Source organism: Mya arenaria, chromosome 9 (genome assembly GCF_026914265.1).
Source record: "Mya arenaria isolate MELC-2E11 chromosome 9, ASM2691426v1".
Taxonomy (NCBI): domain Eukaryota; kingdom Metazoa; phylum Mollusca; class Bivalvia; order Myida; family Myidae; genus Mya; species Mya arenaria.
Window position 1 is genome coordinate 36,543,975 of NC_069130.1, and position 16,869 is coordinate 36,560,843.

The 16,869-nt window shown below is 37.3% G+C and overlaps 1 protein-coding gene and 1 long non-coding RNA gene across 5 annotated transcripts; one reads left to right on the forward strand and one right to left on the reverse strand.

The window, feature by feature from the left end:
• The first annotated feature begins 985 nt into the window (after window positions 1-985).
• Window positions 986-16,600, forward strand: LOC128245332 (uncharacterized). 4 transcript variants are annotated; one of them, XM_052963460.1, is made up of 5 exons: window positions 986-1,316; window positions 9,444-10,029; window positions 10,321-10,479; window positions 11,450-11,507; window positions 12,315-16,600. In XM_052963460.1, the coding sequence occupies exons 2-5, from the start codon at window positions 9,472-9,474 to the stop codon at window positions 14,588-14,590; spliced, it is 3,051 nt and encodes a 1,016-aa protein (XP_052819420.1). In that variant the 5' UTR covers window positions 986-1,316; window positions 9,444-9,471; the 3' UTR covers window positions 14,591-16,600. The 4 variants fall into 4 exon arrangements, with proteins under 4 accessions (XP_052819420.1, XP_052819419.1, XP_052819418.1 ...); XM_052963459.1 differs by lacking the exon at window positions 986-1,316 and adding an exon at window positions 3,216-3,352; XM_052963458.1 differs by lacking the exon at window positions 986-1,316 and adding an exon at window positions 3,446-3,810.
• Window positions 1,263-2,839, reverse strand: LOC128245333 (uncharacterized). Its single transcript, XR_008263124.1, has 3 exons — window positions 2,707-2,839; window positions 2,289-2,363; window positions 1,263-1,971 (listed from the first exon to the last, which is right to left on the reverse strand). It is a non-coding gene; the product is annotated as an uncharacterized LOC128245333 (long non-coding RNA).
• Window positions 16,601-16,869: the final 269 nt, after the last annotated feature.

Consider the following 16,869-nt stretch of genomic DNA (forward strand, 5'->3'; position numbering starts at 1 on the left):
ACATTAGAATCTATACAGCCTGCACTGAAGACAAACATTAGAATCTATACAGCCTCAACTGAAGATAAACATTGGCATCTATACAGCCTCAACTTAAGACAAACATTGGAATCTATACAGCCTCAACTTAAGATAAACATTGGAATCTATACAGCCTCAACATTAGATAAACATTAGAATCTATACAGCCTCAACTCAAGGCAATCATTGGTATCTATACATCTTCAAGTTGGGACAAACATTGGTGTCTATACAGTCTCAGTATTGTCTTGTACAGTTTTTAAAAAGTATTTAACAACAGCTTTGGTTCTTAATCTGTTTTATTGATCATATATAATATAATGTATTACATAACATGAGGTACTATATATATTTCTAAATATCGCACAAGGAAAAACTATCAAGTTTCTTGTTATGATTTAAACATTGGCCTCGCTGTACTCGTTCCATTTTCTTTAAACAATCAAATCGAACTCTATCATATAAATAGATTTCTTAAAATCGCAAAAAAGAAAACTATCAAGTTTCTTGTTATGATTTAAACATTGGCCTCGCTGTACTCGTTCCCTTTTCTTTAAACAATCAAATCGAACTCTATCATATAAATAGATTTCTTAAAATCGCACAAAGGAAAACTATAAAGTTTATTGTTATGATTTAAACATTGGCCTCGCTGTACTCGTTCCATTTTCTGTAAACAATCAATTCGAACTCTATCATATAAATAGATTTCTTAAAATCGCACAAAAGAAAACTATCAAGTTTCTTGTTATGATTTAAACATTGGCCTCGCTGTACTCGTTCCATTTTCTGTAAATCACCAAATCGAAATCTAACATATAAATAGATTTGGTATAGTCGCACAAAGGAAAACTATCAAGTTTCTTGTGTTTCTAATAGAAACTTTCTATGGTATTGATATAAGAGCCATGTAAACTACCACGCTTCAAATGTTCAACATATCCGAGTTCTTTATTTGTTTACATGTAAGATGCCGTTTACCTTATCTTTTGTAATAAGTTGAGTTTGAAGCTGTATTTATTTCAGATTTTCGGTCTATAATTTAACTGCATTCTATCAGAGCGTGATATTTATTTGTGTCACGGACAACCGTTGGCTGTTTGCCTTCATGTCGTTCGAACAGAGGAAAGTACATTGTTTTTTCTAAAAATCAGATAATGAAAAATATTAAGTTTCTTATATAAACGATATGTTCAACGAGCCAAGAGAAATACCGCCTATAGTTTAACATGCCCTGGTCTATTATTGACAGATATGCGGGGACGACCAACGTTGGCGGGTACTTTAGACAACCGGTGAGTAAATGTGTAGCATGTTGGAATACTTGTTAAGCGGAAAAATGTAAGTTAGTAGTTTATGCATAAAGAACACATTTTACAACAAAGAATATATCTGTTTTATCTTGAAGGCTAGGAATGGACATGTACATGTACCTTATGACACCGATACAATATAATCAAAATAACAACACATTTAAATTTGTTAGGCTATTCAATGAAGAGTATAATAAATACAGTTTAAAACGGTTAAACTAAAATGACACATTTGGTCTTGTTTCGTACAGAAAAATGAAGAGAATGAAGGTACACAGTGTCAACATAAATACATACTATCCCCAAATAAGAAACTGTTATGATAAAAGTTGATTACTCACCACTTAACCTCATAAAATACATGTAGTTACAAGACAAATATCAAGTATGTGGATGAAACTATGTCTGGATTTATCTTATCTTGCACTGTCAAAGAATATTTTTTCCATATCCATGTTTAATGGAATATCATTACTATTAATATAGATATTCATTATTGTAGTGCATACTTGTTATGTAAGTTAAAATAAATCATGTTCAAATAACAAAGGAAACACATCCATATTGTCAACTGTAGTGTGAACTTCATTATTTCTTTACTTTCTATGTTAAGAGAACCTTTCTTTCTGTTCTTTGCCTGAAAAAATAAATAATAAAGATATAAATTAAAAGCATCCCCATTTATCAAAGATCAGCAGTTTGCAATTTTTTGGCAATCTTGGGCATTTATCAGTTTATATGCAATACAGGAATAAATGCTGTCAGCAGGATATTACAAGAATTTCACATGTATAAAAAACATTTTTGCACACAGTTTAGTTGTAGAGGATCTTTTAGGATTATGATATAGTAATACTGGCAAATTGAAATTGGAATGCATGCTACTTATTTCATGGCGAGATTTAAAGTTTAACACAGTATTCAAATATATAGAAGAAAACAAATACAACATACAAATTATCGTTCTTCAACGCTGCAAGCAAATCCTTATTCGCCAACGCTCGAACACCATTTTGCCACGAGTACATACTGCAATTAAATCAAACTATAAAAGAATATTCTATGAAAAATCTGTCTTTTGTTGATCACCTTCAAAAAATCAGTCTTAAAACCTATTGTGCAAATATTAAGATGTTTTTTTTACAACAAAAGTGTGCTATATGGATGGCCTGTACGATAGTATTAGGCAAAATATATTGAAACATACTTTGTGGTTTGCTTTACTGTCATGATATTATTTCAAAGTCTGAAGCAGTTAAATATTCCTAAAAATCCAATAAAGAAAAAAGTCCAATTTTAGGATCACATAATATCATATTGGAAAATCATGATTAAAAAAGAAGGTGTTTTAAACATTTTTTGTTAACATTACCAGACTATAAGACTGGTACTCTTTCCTGCCTTCCCTCATCATATTAATTGCTCTCAACAACCTGCATAACCTGAAATTATATTTGAATAATGCAATACTTGATAACTTTGTCATTATCAACTATGACTGTAAGTCTTGGTATAAAACCTTTCAGTTCCCACAGTCTTTGATATTATTCAAGATATATTACAAAAAAAAGGAAAATCTTTACTGTGCATTATATCTGATCTATCTGCTTTCATTGCCACAATCGATGAAAATAATATTTGGACAAATGGTAGCAATTCTCTCAATGTGAATCTGACATTGCATTTAGAATGTTATGCCCCATTCATTTGTAACCACGCCCCGACCCAGTCCAGGGACACATGCAGTCAGGGAAATGGGCCATGTTTTTACCTTCCAGATGGCCTGGCAGTGCCGGGTGAATAGTGTGGTTTTATCTTCGCGCAAAATATAGCTGGAATGGACCTTACCTAGGGTTCCCGTGATGTGGGAGCCTTTGATTTGGTTTGACCATTAGTTCTTCGCTGCAGGGCGTAATTTTACCTTGGATAGGCTGGACCGAAAGTCAAAGTCCCCACTATTCCCCAGACCTGGGTTGTGGTAACAATTAACTGCAATAGTGACTTCAACTTTGAAGAAGGTTTGTGGGTCTTACACTTGACAAAGTACCATTATGAACCAAACATACATAAAATAACATTCAAATATTCGTCTTTGATATTTCAAACGTCAAAGTAAAATCATATATCTTTTACTGTTAGCATACTTGATCCCAATCCTTTCATACCACAGCGACAAATCATGGTGATGGAGCACTTACAAAGTTGACTTGAGGCTGTTTATTCATGTCGACAAGTTATAATCCCTTAAAAGAGTTATTATACTAAAACGGGAGCTTAAAGTGTTATCCGGAAATAGAACAAGTTGAAATGGTCGCAGTCAACAGTTTCATGGTTTACTTTACGGAAAAATTTAAGGCTGTATAGATTCCAATGGTCAGACCGTGAGCGTGTATAGAATATAACGTCGACCTAAAAATTTACCCCGTCGTGAAATTCCTCTAATATAGTTTACCTGGATAGCGGCCGTAAATGTGAGGTTTGATGTTTTTTTAACATAATTCAACACTTTTGAAATCAGCATCACATGATAGATGTACATAATCAGAGACATTAGGAAATGCAAAACCATATTTATTTTTATATTTGAAAATCATGTTTCAACTTTCGTTTTACGTGTATGTATGCTGACTAGCTACAATAATGAGCGATCAGGGATATATATTTTTTTTATTTTGACATTTCTTATGTATCCCTGTAACGAGTCTGCCACAGTAAAAAATCGTCAAAAGACTCGTTGACAGCCATTTAGGTGGACTAGTATGCTGACAAAGCTTGAACGTCTTTTTTCCATAAATACCTTCCAAAAACATTTACTGTACAGTACAGGCGCGTAGCTGAAATTTTGACAGGTCGAGTTTTTGTCATACCAAAAGGCAAAACCCCCAAAGGAATAAAAACCGAAGGTGGGTAGGGGATGAAGGGTTTAATATGCAGTCCTTCCTCGATCTGCGTAATCCCAAATTGGCCATGGCTATGCGACGGATACATACTGATTAAACAGGGGGAAAATAGATAAGTAATCTAAGGTCTTTGAATTAACAAAATACTTTCTGATAATATCAGAATTGTACTCATTCATTCATAACGGTTCGCACACTTACATGTATTATCATATATGATAGTTTATGCACCAGCCAATTGTAACCACGGCCTCCCCAGGTTCAGGGAATAGCGGGGACCTTGACTTTCGGTCCAGGCAAGCCCGGGTATGGTCACCGCTCTGCAGGGACGAACTTGTAAAATCCCCCCCACAACAATGCTCTACACCCCAGGAACCATAGGTACCAGTTAAAGCCAATTCCTCGCTATTTTTGGCAGGAAGACAACACCACCGCATTCACCTAGCACTGCGGGGCCACCTGGAAGGTACAGAACATGGCCCATTTCCCCGGTTTATCCCCGGACCTGGGGGCTGTGGTTACAATTGACTGGTGCATTGCCAAACATGTAGTTCAAATAATTGAACGTTGACAGATTTTTTTTACGATTTTCTTTATGTTAGGGATAAGAAGGATCCTGTTTAACACATCTTTTATTTTAGACTAACCATACATGTTATTATGCACCACTTAAAAGAAGAGGGGTATATTGCTTTGCACATGTCCGTCCGTCGGTAAACCAAACCTTGTCCGAGTGGTAACTTAACAATTCCTGGACGTATGGTCACCAAACTTGTCGTGAAGGTTGGGCATGACTAGTAGATGACCCCTATTGATTTTTGGGGTCATCAGGTCAAAGGTCAAGGTCACAGTGACCTTAAAGGCAAACTTAACAATTCATTGACCTATGGTCATTAGACTTAACATGAAGGTTGGCCCTGACTAGTAGATGACCCCTGTTGATTTTGGGGGTCATCGGGCCAAAGTTTAAGGTCATGGTGACCTTACATGCGATATAGTTAAAGCTTCTCCCAATAAACATGGTGAAATGTGTGAGATACTTTGAACAAAAGAGGAATATTGAGAATTATTATTTTGGCTTCATGTTTTCAGTAACCATAACAACTTTAAAACGCAATAACTTTAAAACCATTAAAGATATGGACTTCAATTAAAAACCATTAATCTGCATTTGAAAAGACCTTTCCAATGATGTATAATAGTTAATATGTTTCTCAAAGTCAAAAAATGACCTGTCTTTGTTACAGTGATATCTCAACAATGCCTGAACCTATGATCATCAAACTTGACATGGAGGCTGGGCCTGACAAGTAGATGACCCCTATTGATTTTAGGAGTCATCGGGTCAAATGTCAAGGTCACAGTGACCTTGAATGCGAAAACGTTCTTCGAGTGATAACTCGACAATCACTGGCGGCAGCTTGCACCCATGTAGCTACAATAGCACCCATGGCCCTCAAACTTGACTTGGGGGTTTGGCCTGACCTGTAGATGACCCCTTTTGATTTTAGGGTCCATGCATATTTCATTCAGCAGGGTTCGAATTTAACTTTGAGGAGCACTCGCAAAATTTTGCGAGTGCATTTTGAGGCAACTCGCAAAATGACAAATCAACTTTCAATTTTATTATTTGCTTTGTTTCCTTATAATATTGTATAATTAAAGTAGAAATTAACACCTAAGACATATTATGAATATTAAAAAGTATCAATCTTGAGTGACTCGACTACTAGAACTTGTTGATGGCTTATTCTATTTGGGGGGTATGGAAAGACTCGTCTGATGCTGGCAGCTTTTTGATAACAAAGCTGTCCAATAATTTGACATTGTTCACTTTGTATATTTACCCTCGCCATCGGGTAATTTAATACCCATTCGACAAGCACGCTACAAATTTCATTAAGTCTATAAGTATTAAAAACAATAAAATAATAAATTTAAAATAAAAAAGCAACAGTAAATGTAGCGTGGATACTTTGGACCATGAAATATATCGATCAACGAAGTCTACATGCGAAGTCTATTCATTTTGACAGGATGATGGGGTTTACATATAGTGCGCAAAAGCGCTAAATTTAGCCAATGATTGAGCTAGGTGATTACGTCGTATTTACTTTGTATTACGCACGCCTCGGAGCATCCCGGAAAGATTCGAGATAAAACTCGGCCTTTTCCGTATTTGTTCTATTTTTGAAAACCTACTAGAGCATGACTCCGTACTGTCTTCTTTATACTGGTAGTGTAAACATGCCACTTATAGGCTGTTTACACTCGACTACATAGCGGAATTAAGTTCATGTTTATTCTACTTTCCTTTTAACATTTTGTGGTCTAGAAAAAGCCACTCGCAGAATTTTGCGAGCTTGAATAAAAGTCACTCGCAATTTCCAAATGTCGCTCGCATTTTGCGAGTATGCGAGTCTAAATTCGAACCCTGATTCAATTGTCCAAATAATCCTGACAACATGGTGCTCAGGGGGGCATAATGTTTGACAAACATCTCTAACTTGTTAAACATATATTTTACGAATTGTGCTTGTTGATAAACAAAAATATTGTATTCCGGTATAATATATATTTTGTGTTCTTTATAATTATGAAGAGACCATCATTTCTAGTATTAAACTTTGTGAAAAATGATTTTGGTATCCCAGCGCAGCCTATTTATAGGCTTGGAATTATAGTAACACATAATCATCAACCAATCAATAATCTGACGTGTGATTATATTTTATTTCCTTAAAATTAATAACGATATTAATATAACTTTTTTAGATCACCTGAGCGCGTTTTGTGCTCATCATGAGCTTTTGTGATATGGTGATTGTCCATCTCCTTCCAGATTACTTCAATAAAAGTGGTTCCATGCAGATATCTGGTTGCCATGGCAACCGTAAGGAAAAACTTTGAAAATCTTCTTATCAGAAACCGCTGGCCCAGTTTCAAAATAATTTCACAGAAATGTTCAGAAGGTGACGCTGTATCAAGTTCCTTCACCCCATGTTGATTTGTAAAAATAAATGGCCGTCTATTTGGAAAAAACATGTATTCTAGCCAGGTTATAAAATAATTTCACATTAATGTTCCTTAGCTGACACGCTATCAAAACTTATTCACCCTATGCTGATTCCTAATAAAACATTATTATTATTTTTTATTATTATTATTATTATTATTATTATTATTATTATTATTATTATTATTATTATAATGATAATAATAATAATTTATGTTGATTCATTAAAAAGGAGATGCTACTTTTCACTATATGTCTTATAGAAAACTTCTTTTCCATTTACCTGATATCAAAATACATGTAACTGCCGTGGTAACCATTTTGAAAATATCAACTTCAGACTTGAATTTTTGCACACTCAGTATGATATCCATGTGCTCTCTAATATGAACGTATTTATATGAAGCGGTCTTTTAATTCACACGATTTAAACCGCATAACACGATACATCCCATTTAAATTTGTTACCCCGACGCATCAATTATTTTAACGTGTCATGTCAAAAAGTAGATCTGATGATACCTGATACTATAGTCTGTAGGGCTGCAGGGTAATCGAACCTGCGAACCCTGCAATTGATAGTCAAAAGTCTTACCCTATACCACGGATCTGCCTTGATTCAATTAATAAACAGGGTGACAACTGTATGTTTTATCAGCAAAACAATCAGAACGTTTTTCATACTTTGATGTATATAAAGTTTGTAAACAAATTAGCGTTCGAAATTACATTTTTGATCAATGGGATGACAGAATTTTTAAAATCTGCAGTACTACTGTTTTGGAAAATCTGCAGTACTCCTGTTTTGGAAAATCTGCAGTACTGCTGTTTTGGAAAATCTGCAGTACTTTGGAAAAATCTGCAGTACTGCTGTTATGGAAAATCTGCAGTACTGCTGTTTTGGAAAATCTGCAGTACTGCTGTTTTGGAAAATCTGCAGTACTGCTGTTTTGGAAAATGAACAATCAGATGTTATTGGCTTTAATCAGTTAAATCGGTAGATTTAGATAGAGGCTGGACCAGTAGAGAAAATTTAATATTGAACACTAAGATGATTTAAGAGTTATTCTTATGTATTTACCGAAATAAATGGCTATGTGACTGCATGGCATTAAATTGTTTTATTTTATAAAATGCATTAAATAACTGTAACCCTTTACAAAGGACATTACTTAAATAATTTTATGCTGTGTATAATGTAATTATTAATCCCCTACCGATTTCACATTATGCATGTCATTAAATTAACTCTTGGGCAAAAAATGGTTACTACGGCACCATAAATAGTCACTATATGCTACTTTAACCATTCTCATTCACCAGACTGATGGTGCTATAGGTACCACAGTTAGATTTATCATGATCGAACCTCTGATGAATGAGAATGACTTTAACTGGATCATTACATAACTAAAAGGTGCTTAGAGACTTGATTTTTCGAAAGAGGCCGACAAAAATGTGGTAAATACAAAATAGTAATTTTATTACACTTTGGTCCTGTTATTACAACAAAAATATTATCCAAAGGTTATAAAAAGCTGCTGTGTATAGCACCTATGATATATTTGGCTGCTATAGCAGCATAGCAGTGAAAACACAAACTTTATCTCATGACTGGATCTTTGCCAATTAATGAAGTATTAAAACTTGATTCATGTAATTTTGTGTGCGGATAGAGGGCAATAGGGATATTATGCAGGCCAATAAAAAAAATTTAATTTATGCGTGAAAAATGTGGTGGCTATTTCAACATTTTCTTAAAGATGCACTCTCACAGATTGAATGTTTTGACAACTTAAAAAAAATTTGTCTTGGAACGACCCAATTTATATCAAAATGAATGGAAACCAGTGATATACGACTGCTGACAAAAATCAGATCGCAGATTTTCATAGTTTAGTTTAAAAAAATGTGTTTTTCTTAAACCGTTAGTAACTCTTTTAGCCAGAAATTTTCGATGGAAATATGAAAATCTGCGATCTGATCTTTTGTCAGCAGTCTAATACCACTAGTTTGCAGATATTTATGCAAAAACATGGCTCATTCCAAGACAATAATAAATAAGTTGGCAAACTGTAACTTATTTGTGAGAGTGCAGCTCTTATTTTAATGCTAGTAATTTCAATTTGTTTAAGAATCCGAAGGGGACTTTTGTAATGTAAGTAATACTCAGTGACTTGTTTCTTTTACCAGGTATTGAATAAGATCTAATGGCAAAACAATGGCCCTTTATAGAGAATTATTAAAGGAGAAGGAAGCCCAGAACTGGGTAAAGGCCGCCCTCGCCCTCAACATCACCAAGGACGGATTACAAGATTTTCTGGAGGACGTACTGACATGCGTTCACCAGGACATCTATAGCACCGTTAGAACATCCAAGGGTCTTCCAGGCGGGGCAGCATGTGCACATTGTTTCACAGAGAACGTGTTAAAGTGCCCTACTCGTAGGATATGCACCAGTCATGAAAACTGTAGATTTCATAACGGTCCTTCAAAACAGTATGTTCCTTGTTCAAACGGGATTTGTGAAGGCGTCCGTGATGAAATAATTCAACATCACATGTTTTCGGGACCATCATGGAAGAATACGAATGCCGACAAATGGAGCACCATTCCCTGGGAGATAGGCAAGTGTTTCCTGCCTCCTGATGGCTACAAAACCGTGTCCTCCATCAAAGACAGTGACTTCAACGGAGTGATCAGCGTCATGATGAATTGCAAGGATTTCCAGAACAAGCTGTCGTTTAACGTTGCAACACAGCCAAATTTATTGACAGAGGTAACTATGATAAGATTAATCGATTTCGATGAAATTTTAAAGAATGCTCATAACTAATAAATAACTTTACAGCTTACATTATTTGAAGTTCCTCTGTGTACTCATTATAGAATGACAACCAATAAAAGGACACTATCTTATTGATTATTTTGTACATTCGTTACTCTAACCAAGGAGTCTTAGCGTGCATACATATGTTTCTACATATATTGTATGCATTTCAATTTGGGCCATGTTCACCACAACTACAAGCTATGTTAGTCAATCCTTATTTCAAACATAACAATTAAGGTTCGGGACATTGGTCGACGCGTACGCCACTCCCATGACCAGAGGGTCAAGGACACGGAACTGGTGGAGTTCTTGTTCAAGCTCCGCACCCTGCTGGAGGATAAGACTGAATTAGCAAACCGACCCAAGGCGCAACACGCCGTGGAACAGCTTAAACAGGTATAACATTACATGATTGAGCACACAACTGAACTAGCATACAGACACAAGGTACCACACTCCGTGGAACAGATTAAACAGGTATGACTTAACATAAAAGATGACACAACGGAACTATCATACCAACCTGAGGCACAACACACCGTGGAACAGATTCAACAGGTATGACTTTACATGATAGCAGACACAACTGAACTAGCATACCGGCCCTAGGCACGACACTGTGGAACAGATTAAACCGGTACGACTTTATATGATAAGCTTACCATATGCAACATTGGTTTAACATCATCAAATTAGATCACCGGTTTTAGTGTAGGTGGGGGTCTCTTTATGAGTATATGCAGCGATTTTGGTGTGCATACTTCTGTGAGGTGACCTTATTAGATATGCTGTGAAACCAAGGTTGCGTACAATTGGGACTCTACCCATGACACAAACTGAAACGGTCTGAGCCCTCCAGCGTCTATTGCGTACAAAGTGGTGGCTTCGAGATTATTAAGTCGTGGCCACAACATGCATGTCGTTGGAACGAGTATGTAATTCGTGATAACGAGATATTAAAATAATACTCATGCATGTCACCTCAATGACATCGTACATAAAAAACACTAATGAGTTACAATTGTGTCTTGATACTGTAACGGTCCGCTGTAAGCGGCCGAAGTCGCGTTCATAATAATATTCCGTATAAAACGGAAGTACGTTCATACCGGATGTAAACTTGGTTGGTAATATGCAAATTAGCAAAAGCCCGGGCTATGTGAGAATAGAGAAGTTAATGTATATAAAGACAAGTGGACCCCTTCAGGGTCGAGCATGCTTTTCCCTGAAGGGATCTGTTGGTGTTTGTTTCATTACGCCAGAAAGCTCGGCTATCTGGTGTTTATATGGCGTCGCACGTTACAATACCTTTTTTTGTAAAATAACCTTTGAATTATGGAACTTTATTTCTTTGTTTTGTTTACAGCTGCAAGCGGACGATTTTAAGATCAGTGCTGAGAACGAACGGGAGGTGTTGATGGAAGGTAAGAGCGCTTTTCATCAATGCCGTATCGAGCGCTGAAACGCCAATAAGGGGCTTTTTAAAGAGGCTTTCAGAGAAAACAGGGTTATCAGAATGAGGATGTCGTTTGGTTGGGTGGCGTCAAACAAGTGTTTGTGCCCAATAAATTAGGCTACCATTGGTGACTAGTTATGAATCTTGGTAAGAAGGTAGCTGATGTAAAGGGCTGGCTTGGGATCGCTTTAGAGGGGGATTGGAGTCAAAGTGAAGGTCAAGGGGTGGGAGTGGATTCAAGATCAAGGTCTCCATTACTAAAAACGGCTACATTTGAGTGGTGAGTTTCAAACTCTGATTGAAATTCGGCCCAGATATCTTAATTCTGCTGATAATGTGCATAACTCACTTCAGTACCAATGAATGGATCATGTAAAATTGTTTATAATCAGATTAAACTTTCTGGTTCGTAAAGCAACATGTTAAATTGGTATTCAGTGCTATCGGTTTGCAAAAAGTTTGACCATTGTCATATGCAAAAATTGTATACCGATACACACATGAAACTTGGTATGATTTTTTTCACTGCCTCTTTTGTGCCAAGCGTATTGTGATAATGCTGCTTCTTATATTTTGTACCAAGCGTTCTGTGATAATGCTACTACTTTATATCTTCTGAAACAAGCTTCTTGTGACAATGCTGCTACTTTACTTATGCAACAAGCGTCTTGTGACAATGCTGCTCCTTAACTTCTGCAACAAGCGTCTTGTGATAATGCATACGTATATGTTCTTAACTTTATATTTTAAATGTTATATTTTTACATTACTACAGGACTACAACTACGTTTGGCAAACCATTACCGAACCACTTTGGCCGACATGCCGATATCTCCCATTCTTGTAGAAATGAACGCCAAACTCAGTAAATTCTACGTGGCACCGAAAATTGTGGAGAAAGATCATGGAAAAATCGGCAAAATTGGAAAGGGAGAAAGTGGTCAAGAAGTTGCAAAATTTTCAGATCTTTTCTTAAAAAACGGTCAGTTGCTCAGAAATGTTTTCCTCGTTGGTGAACCTGGCCAGGGAAAATCCACTTTCTCCGTAATGTGTGCCCTGGAATGGACTCACCAGTATTTACCAGCTGAGGAAAACGTTGGTATTAAAACAAGTTATGCCGACCCAGAATTCTTCAAAGAGTTTGCATTTTTGTTTCATGTCACCCTACGAGATTCAGGTAAAACTTGTGATCTAGCTGAAATGATCAAGGATCAACTTATACGTAGAATCTACCTCATGGAGGGTGCCTTCGTGCTATTACAGACGGTGTTGGAAAGTGAAAAATGTTTAATCATAGCTGACGGCCTCGACGAATGGACTCATCCGGAAAACGTAAACTGTACCTGCAAAACTGAGGAAAAAGTCATCCCTTTCCGAAATTCGGGCATCAAGGCCACACTCCTCACGACAACGCGTCCCTGGCGACTGTCACAGTTTAGAGTGCCGAATTCAAAGATTGACAAATATCTTGAAATTGAAGGAGCTGCAGACACAAGGCAACTCGTGGAAAATATCATCACCATTCTTAATGAGGGAAATAAGGATGAACGGACACCAGAGGCTTTCATGGAAATGGTGTCAGGGAAGGGTCTTGAAGGATTATTGTCAGCACCTATCAGTATCACCCAGCTCGTGTGCCTGTGGTTCGAGAGCAAATCGTTAATCAATTCGAAGTGTCACATTTATGCTGGCGTGATAAACATGCTATCATGTAGACTTACTTATATGCAAAGGGGGCATAACATTCCGGAAATTGAACTGCCATCTGTATTAAAGGAACATGAATGCTTCACGCAAAATCCCATGGTTTACCTTGCGCTGGCAAAGTTAGCATACACAACATTGTATTCAGAGTGCAGAGATTCGTCTGTTGTTTTCAGCAACAAAACAGTCAACGCTTTGTTAAGCAGGGAGCAGGTTGAATTTGCATTGACGTCAGGCTTACTCACGGAGAGGAAATCCAACTCATTGATCGTGAGATCATCTCACTTTTCATTCTTTCATAAAACACTTCAAGAGTTTTTAGCGGCTCTTCATTTATGTTTAAATGAAAACGACTACAGTCAGCTACCAACCAAGTACGAACAAGATAATAAGGAAAATATTTTGGGAGATGTTTCCAAAACATTTATTTTCATATGTGGAATGAAGCCCAATCTCGGGGTACAAATGTCTTCATGGGTCAATAGTTCTATAACACAAACATCAATGATGAATTGGTTCGGCGACGTCAAGGGGGGTAAACTACTTCAGGACATGATTATATCCGGGTACCGTGAAACCAGGGCGAACAGCTATGGTGACATACCGCTCTATCTCGCACACTTCCAGATTAGTAGTTACCAGGATGTCGTAGTGTTAAAAAAACTGATGATGATGAACAAGGGACGTATTCAGTCATTATACATCGATGAATGCAATGATCAAATTAATGGGGAAGAGCTGCAGGAGGTGATCACATCCTCCCCTGACTCCCTCAGAGAAGTGAAACTGGTGGACCGTGATGGGCAGTATGACCTGTCCCACTGTCATAGGCTGGAATATCTGCAAATAGTGGGACCCAAGACAACAGGCGTGCAGGTTGATCCAACAAATATTAAAACATGTGCCTTGGAGTTAGTATCATTGAATGTTGAAATGAACATATTTAGATTATTTAAAAACCGTCAATGGTGGAGTAAACTACAAAGTGTTTTGATAAATAGCGTTACGAATATCCAGTTGCTTGTTGATACACTACCAAGTCTCCCCCAGTTACAAAGCCTTGCTATATGGAATACAGATCTAGGTGAGCTCCACCTCCTCCCTCCAGTCTCCATCACCGATATTAGACTTGAGTATGTGCAAATGACAGCGGAGGCGTTGCGGAGTCTGATCGAGACGACGAAGAACATACCACACACCATTACATGCGACATGGAGCGCTGCACGGTGAAACCTGCCAGTGAGATAAAAGACATCCAAGAGCATTTGGAGAGTTCGCCGTCATTCAAGGCTCACCCCTCAGACAATACAAGTGAAGGGTTTACTTGTACATTCATCAAAAAGTGAACAATGAGTTGAATGTTAGCATCGATTATGGGAATTCATGTTTGATGAAAAAACAGTGAAACGATCAATGAAAATGTCAGTCTAATTATAGAAATATGTAATAGGTTACTTTTACACGAACTAATTATCATCAGCCACTTTCTATGTGTATTCAATTAATTATACCCCCTTTGGAAGAAGAGGGGTAAATTGCTTTGCACATGTCAGTCGGTCGGTCGGTAGATCCGTCGGTATACCAAATCTTGTCCGAGTGATATCTCAACAGTGCCTGGATGTATGGTCATCAACCTGATATGAAGGTTGGGTCTGACCGTAGATGACCCCTATTGATTTTAGGGGTCATCGGGCCAAAGGTCAAGGTATAGTGACCTTTATTGGTAAAAGGATTGTAAAGCTTGTCTGAGTGATGACTCAACAAAGCCTAGACCTATGGTCACCAAACTTGACATGGTTGCTTGGCCTGATAAGTAGATGACCGCTATTGATTTTAGGGCTCATTGGGTCAAAGGTCAAGGTCACAGTAACCTTGAATGATGAAAGGTTGTCCAAGTGACAATGCCTGCACCCATGGCCCTCAAACTTGACTTGTAGGTTGGGCATGACCAGTTGATGACCACTATTGGTTTTGGGGGTCATCAGGCCAAAGGACAAGGTCACAGTGACTTGAAAGATAAAAGGTTGTCCGAGTAAAAACTTGACAATGACTGGACCCATGGCCCTCAAACTTAACTTGGAGGTTGGGCCTGACCAGTAGATGACCCTTATTGATTTAGGGGTCATTGGGTCAAAGGTCAAGGTCACAGTGACCTTGAAGGCAAACTTGACAATACCTGGACCTATGGTAATCAAACTTGACATGAAGGTTTGGCCTGACCAGTAGATGACCCCTATTGATTTAGGGGGTCATCGTGCAAAAGGTCAAGGTCACAGTGAACTTTAATGAGAAAAAGTTAACAAAGCTTTATGCAGTGATTTCTCAACAGTGCCTTGACTTGATCATCAAACTTGACATGGAGGCTGGGCCTGACCAGTAGATAACCCCTGTTGATTTTATGAGTCATCTGGTCAAAGGTCACGGTCACAGTGACCTTAAATGTGAAAATGATGTTTGAGTGATAACATGACAATGCTTGCACACATGGCCCTCAAACTTGACTTTGGGGTTGGGACTGACCTGGAGATGACCCCTTATGATTTTATGGGTATTTGGGTCAAAGGTCAAGGTCACAGTGACCTTGAACGCAATAAGCTTGTCTGTGGGATAACTGCACCCATGGCCCTCAAACTTGACATTAAGTCATTTTGACATGACCTGTTAATGACCCCTATGGATTTTGAGGTCATAGAGTCAAGGGTCATGGTCATAACTCATATTTGTCATATTTACTTATTCCCTGCTGCTTAAAGGATACATCTTTATCTGCAAATATCAGTTACCATCTGAACATGATTAAAAACTGTACCTATTATCCTCCAACTTTGAATGGTTATAATCGTTAAAAATTGTCTCAAAGGCATCCAATGTCAATGACAAATCGGCTGTCATTTCAGTCCATTCATATTTCATTCAATTGTCCAAATAATTTTACACCTCATCTTCCATTCCTTAAATGAACTGCCTTTCGGCAATTGCAGTTATCATCCAATGTACGCAACATCTTCGGATATGTTCGAACCACCGCATAACAATATACATGGACATTGTTTATCTGGTAATTGTTTGTATTTTGTCAGCAGGTCCCGTAAACAATAAACAAACACTAGGTCACAGGGCCCAAACATAGAAAAACATTGTTAACACTCTAGAGGAAACATTTTCAGCCCAAATATCCAGGAAATTTGTCAAAAAGGTTGTTTCGATGATTTCTAGTTCGAATATGGGTCGTCTGAAGGCAGACAGATTTATCACCATACCATTATACTATCTGAAGGCGGACACATTTATTGTAGCAAACATATTTTGATTTTGTTTTTACTTATTAGAGGACTGTATAAAATTTTGTATCGCTACATTGGAGAAACACTTTGTAAGTTTTAAATTTTAATGTTCCATTTGAATTTCAATTACAACACATATTCATGAATTCCATTAACAGAGAGAATGAACAAGTTATCTAAAACGTTACATCTAAAAAACTCAGTCCCTAGGTGCCGTTTAGCCTTCTTTAAATACTATATACTGGCGCCGTTAAGAACGGCGGGAAATAGCACGACTTCCACAAATTTATCAGGGAATTAAAATAAAACGCAAAACGGCACTGTATGAATAATACATGATT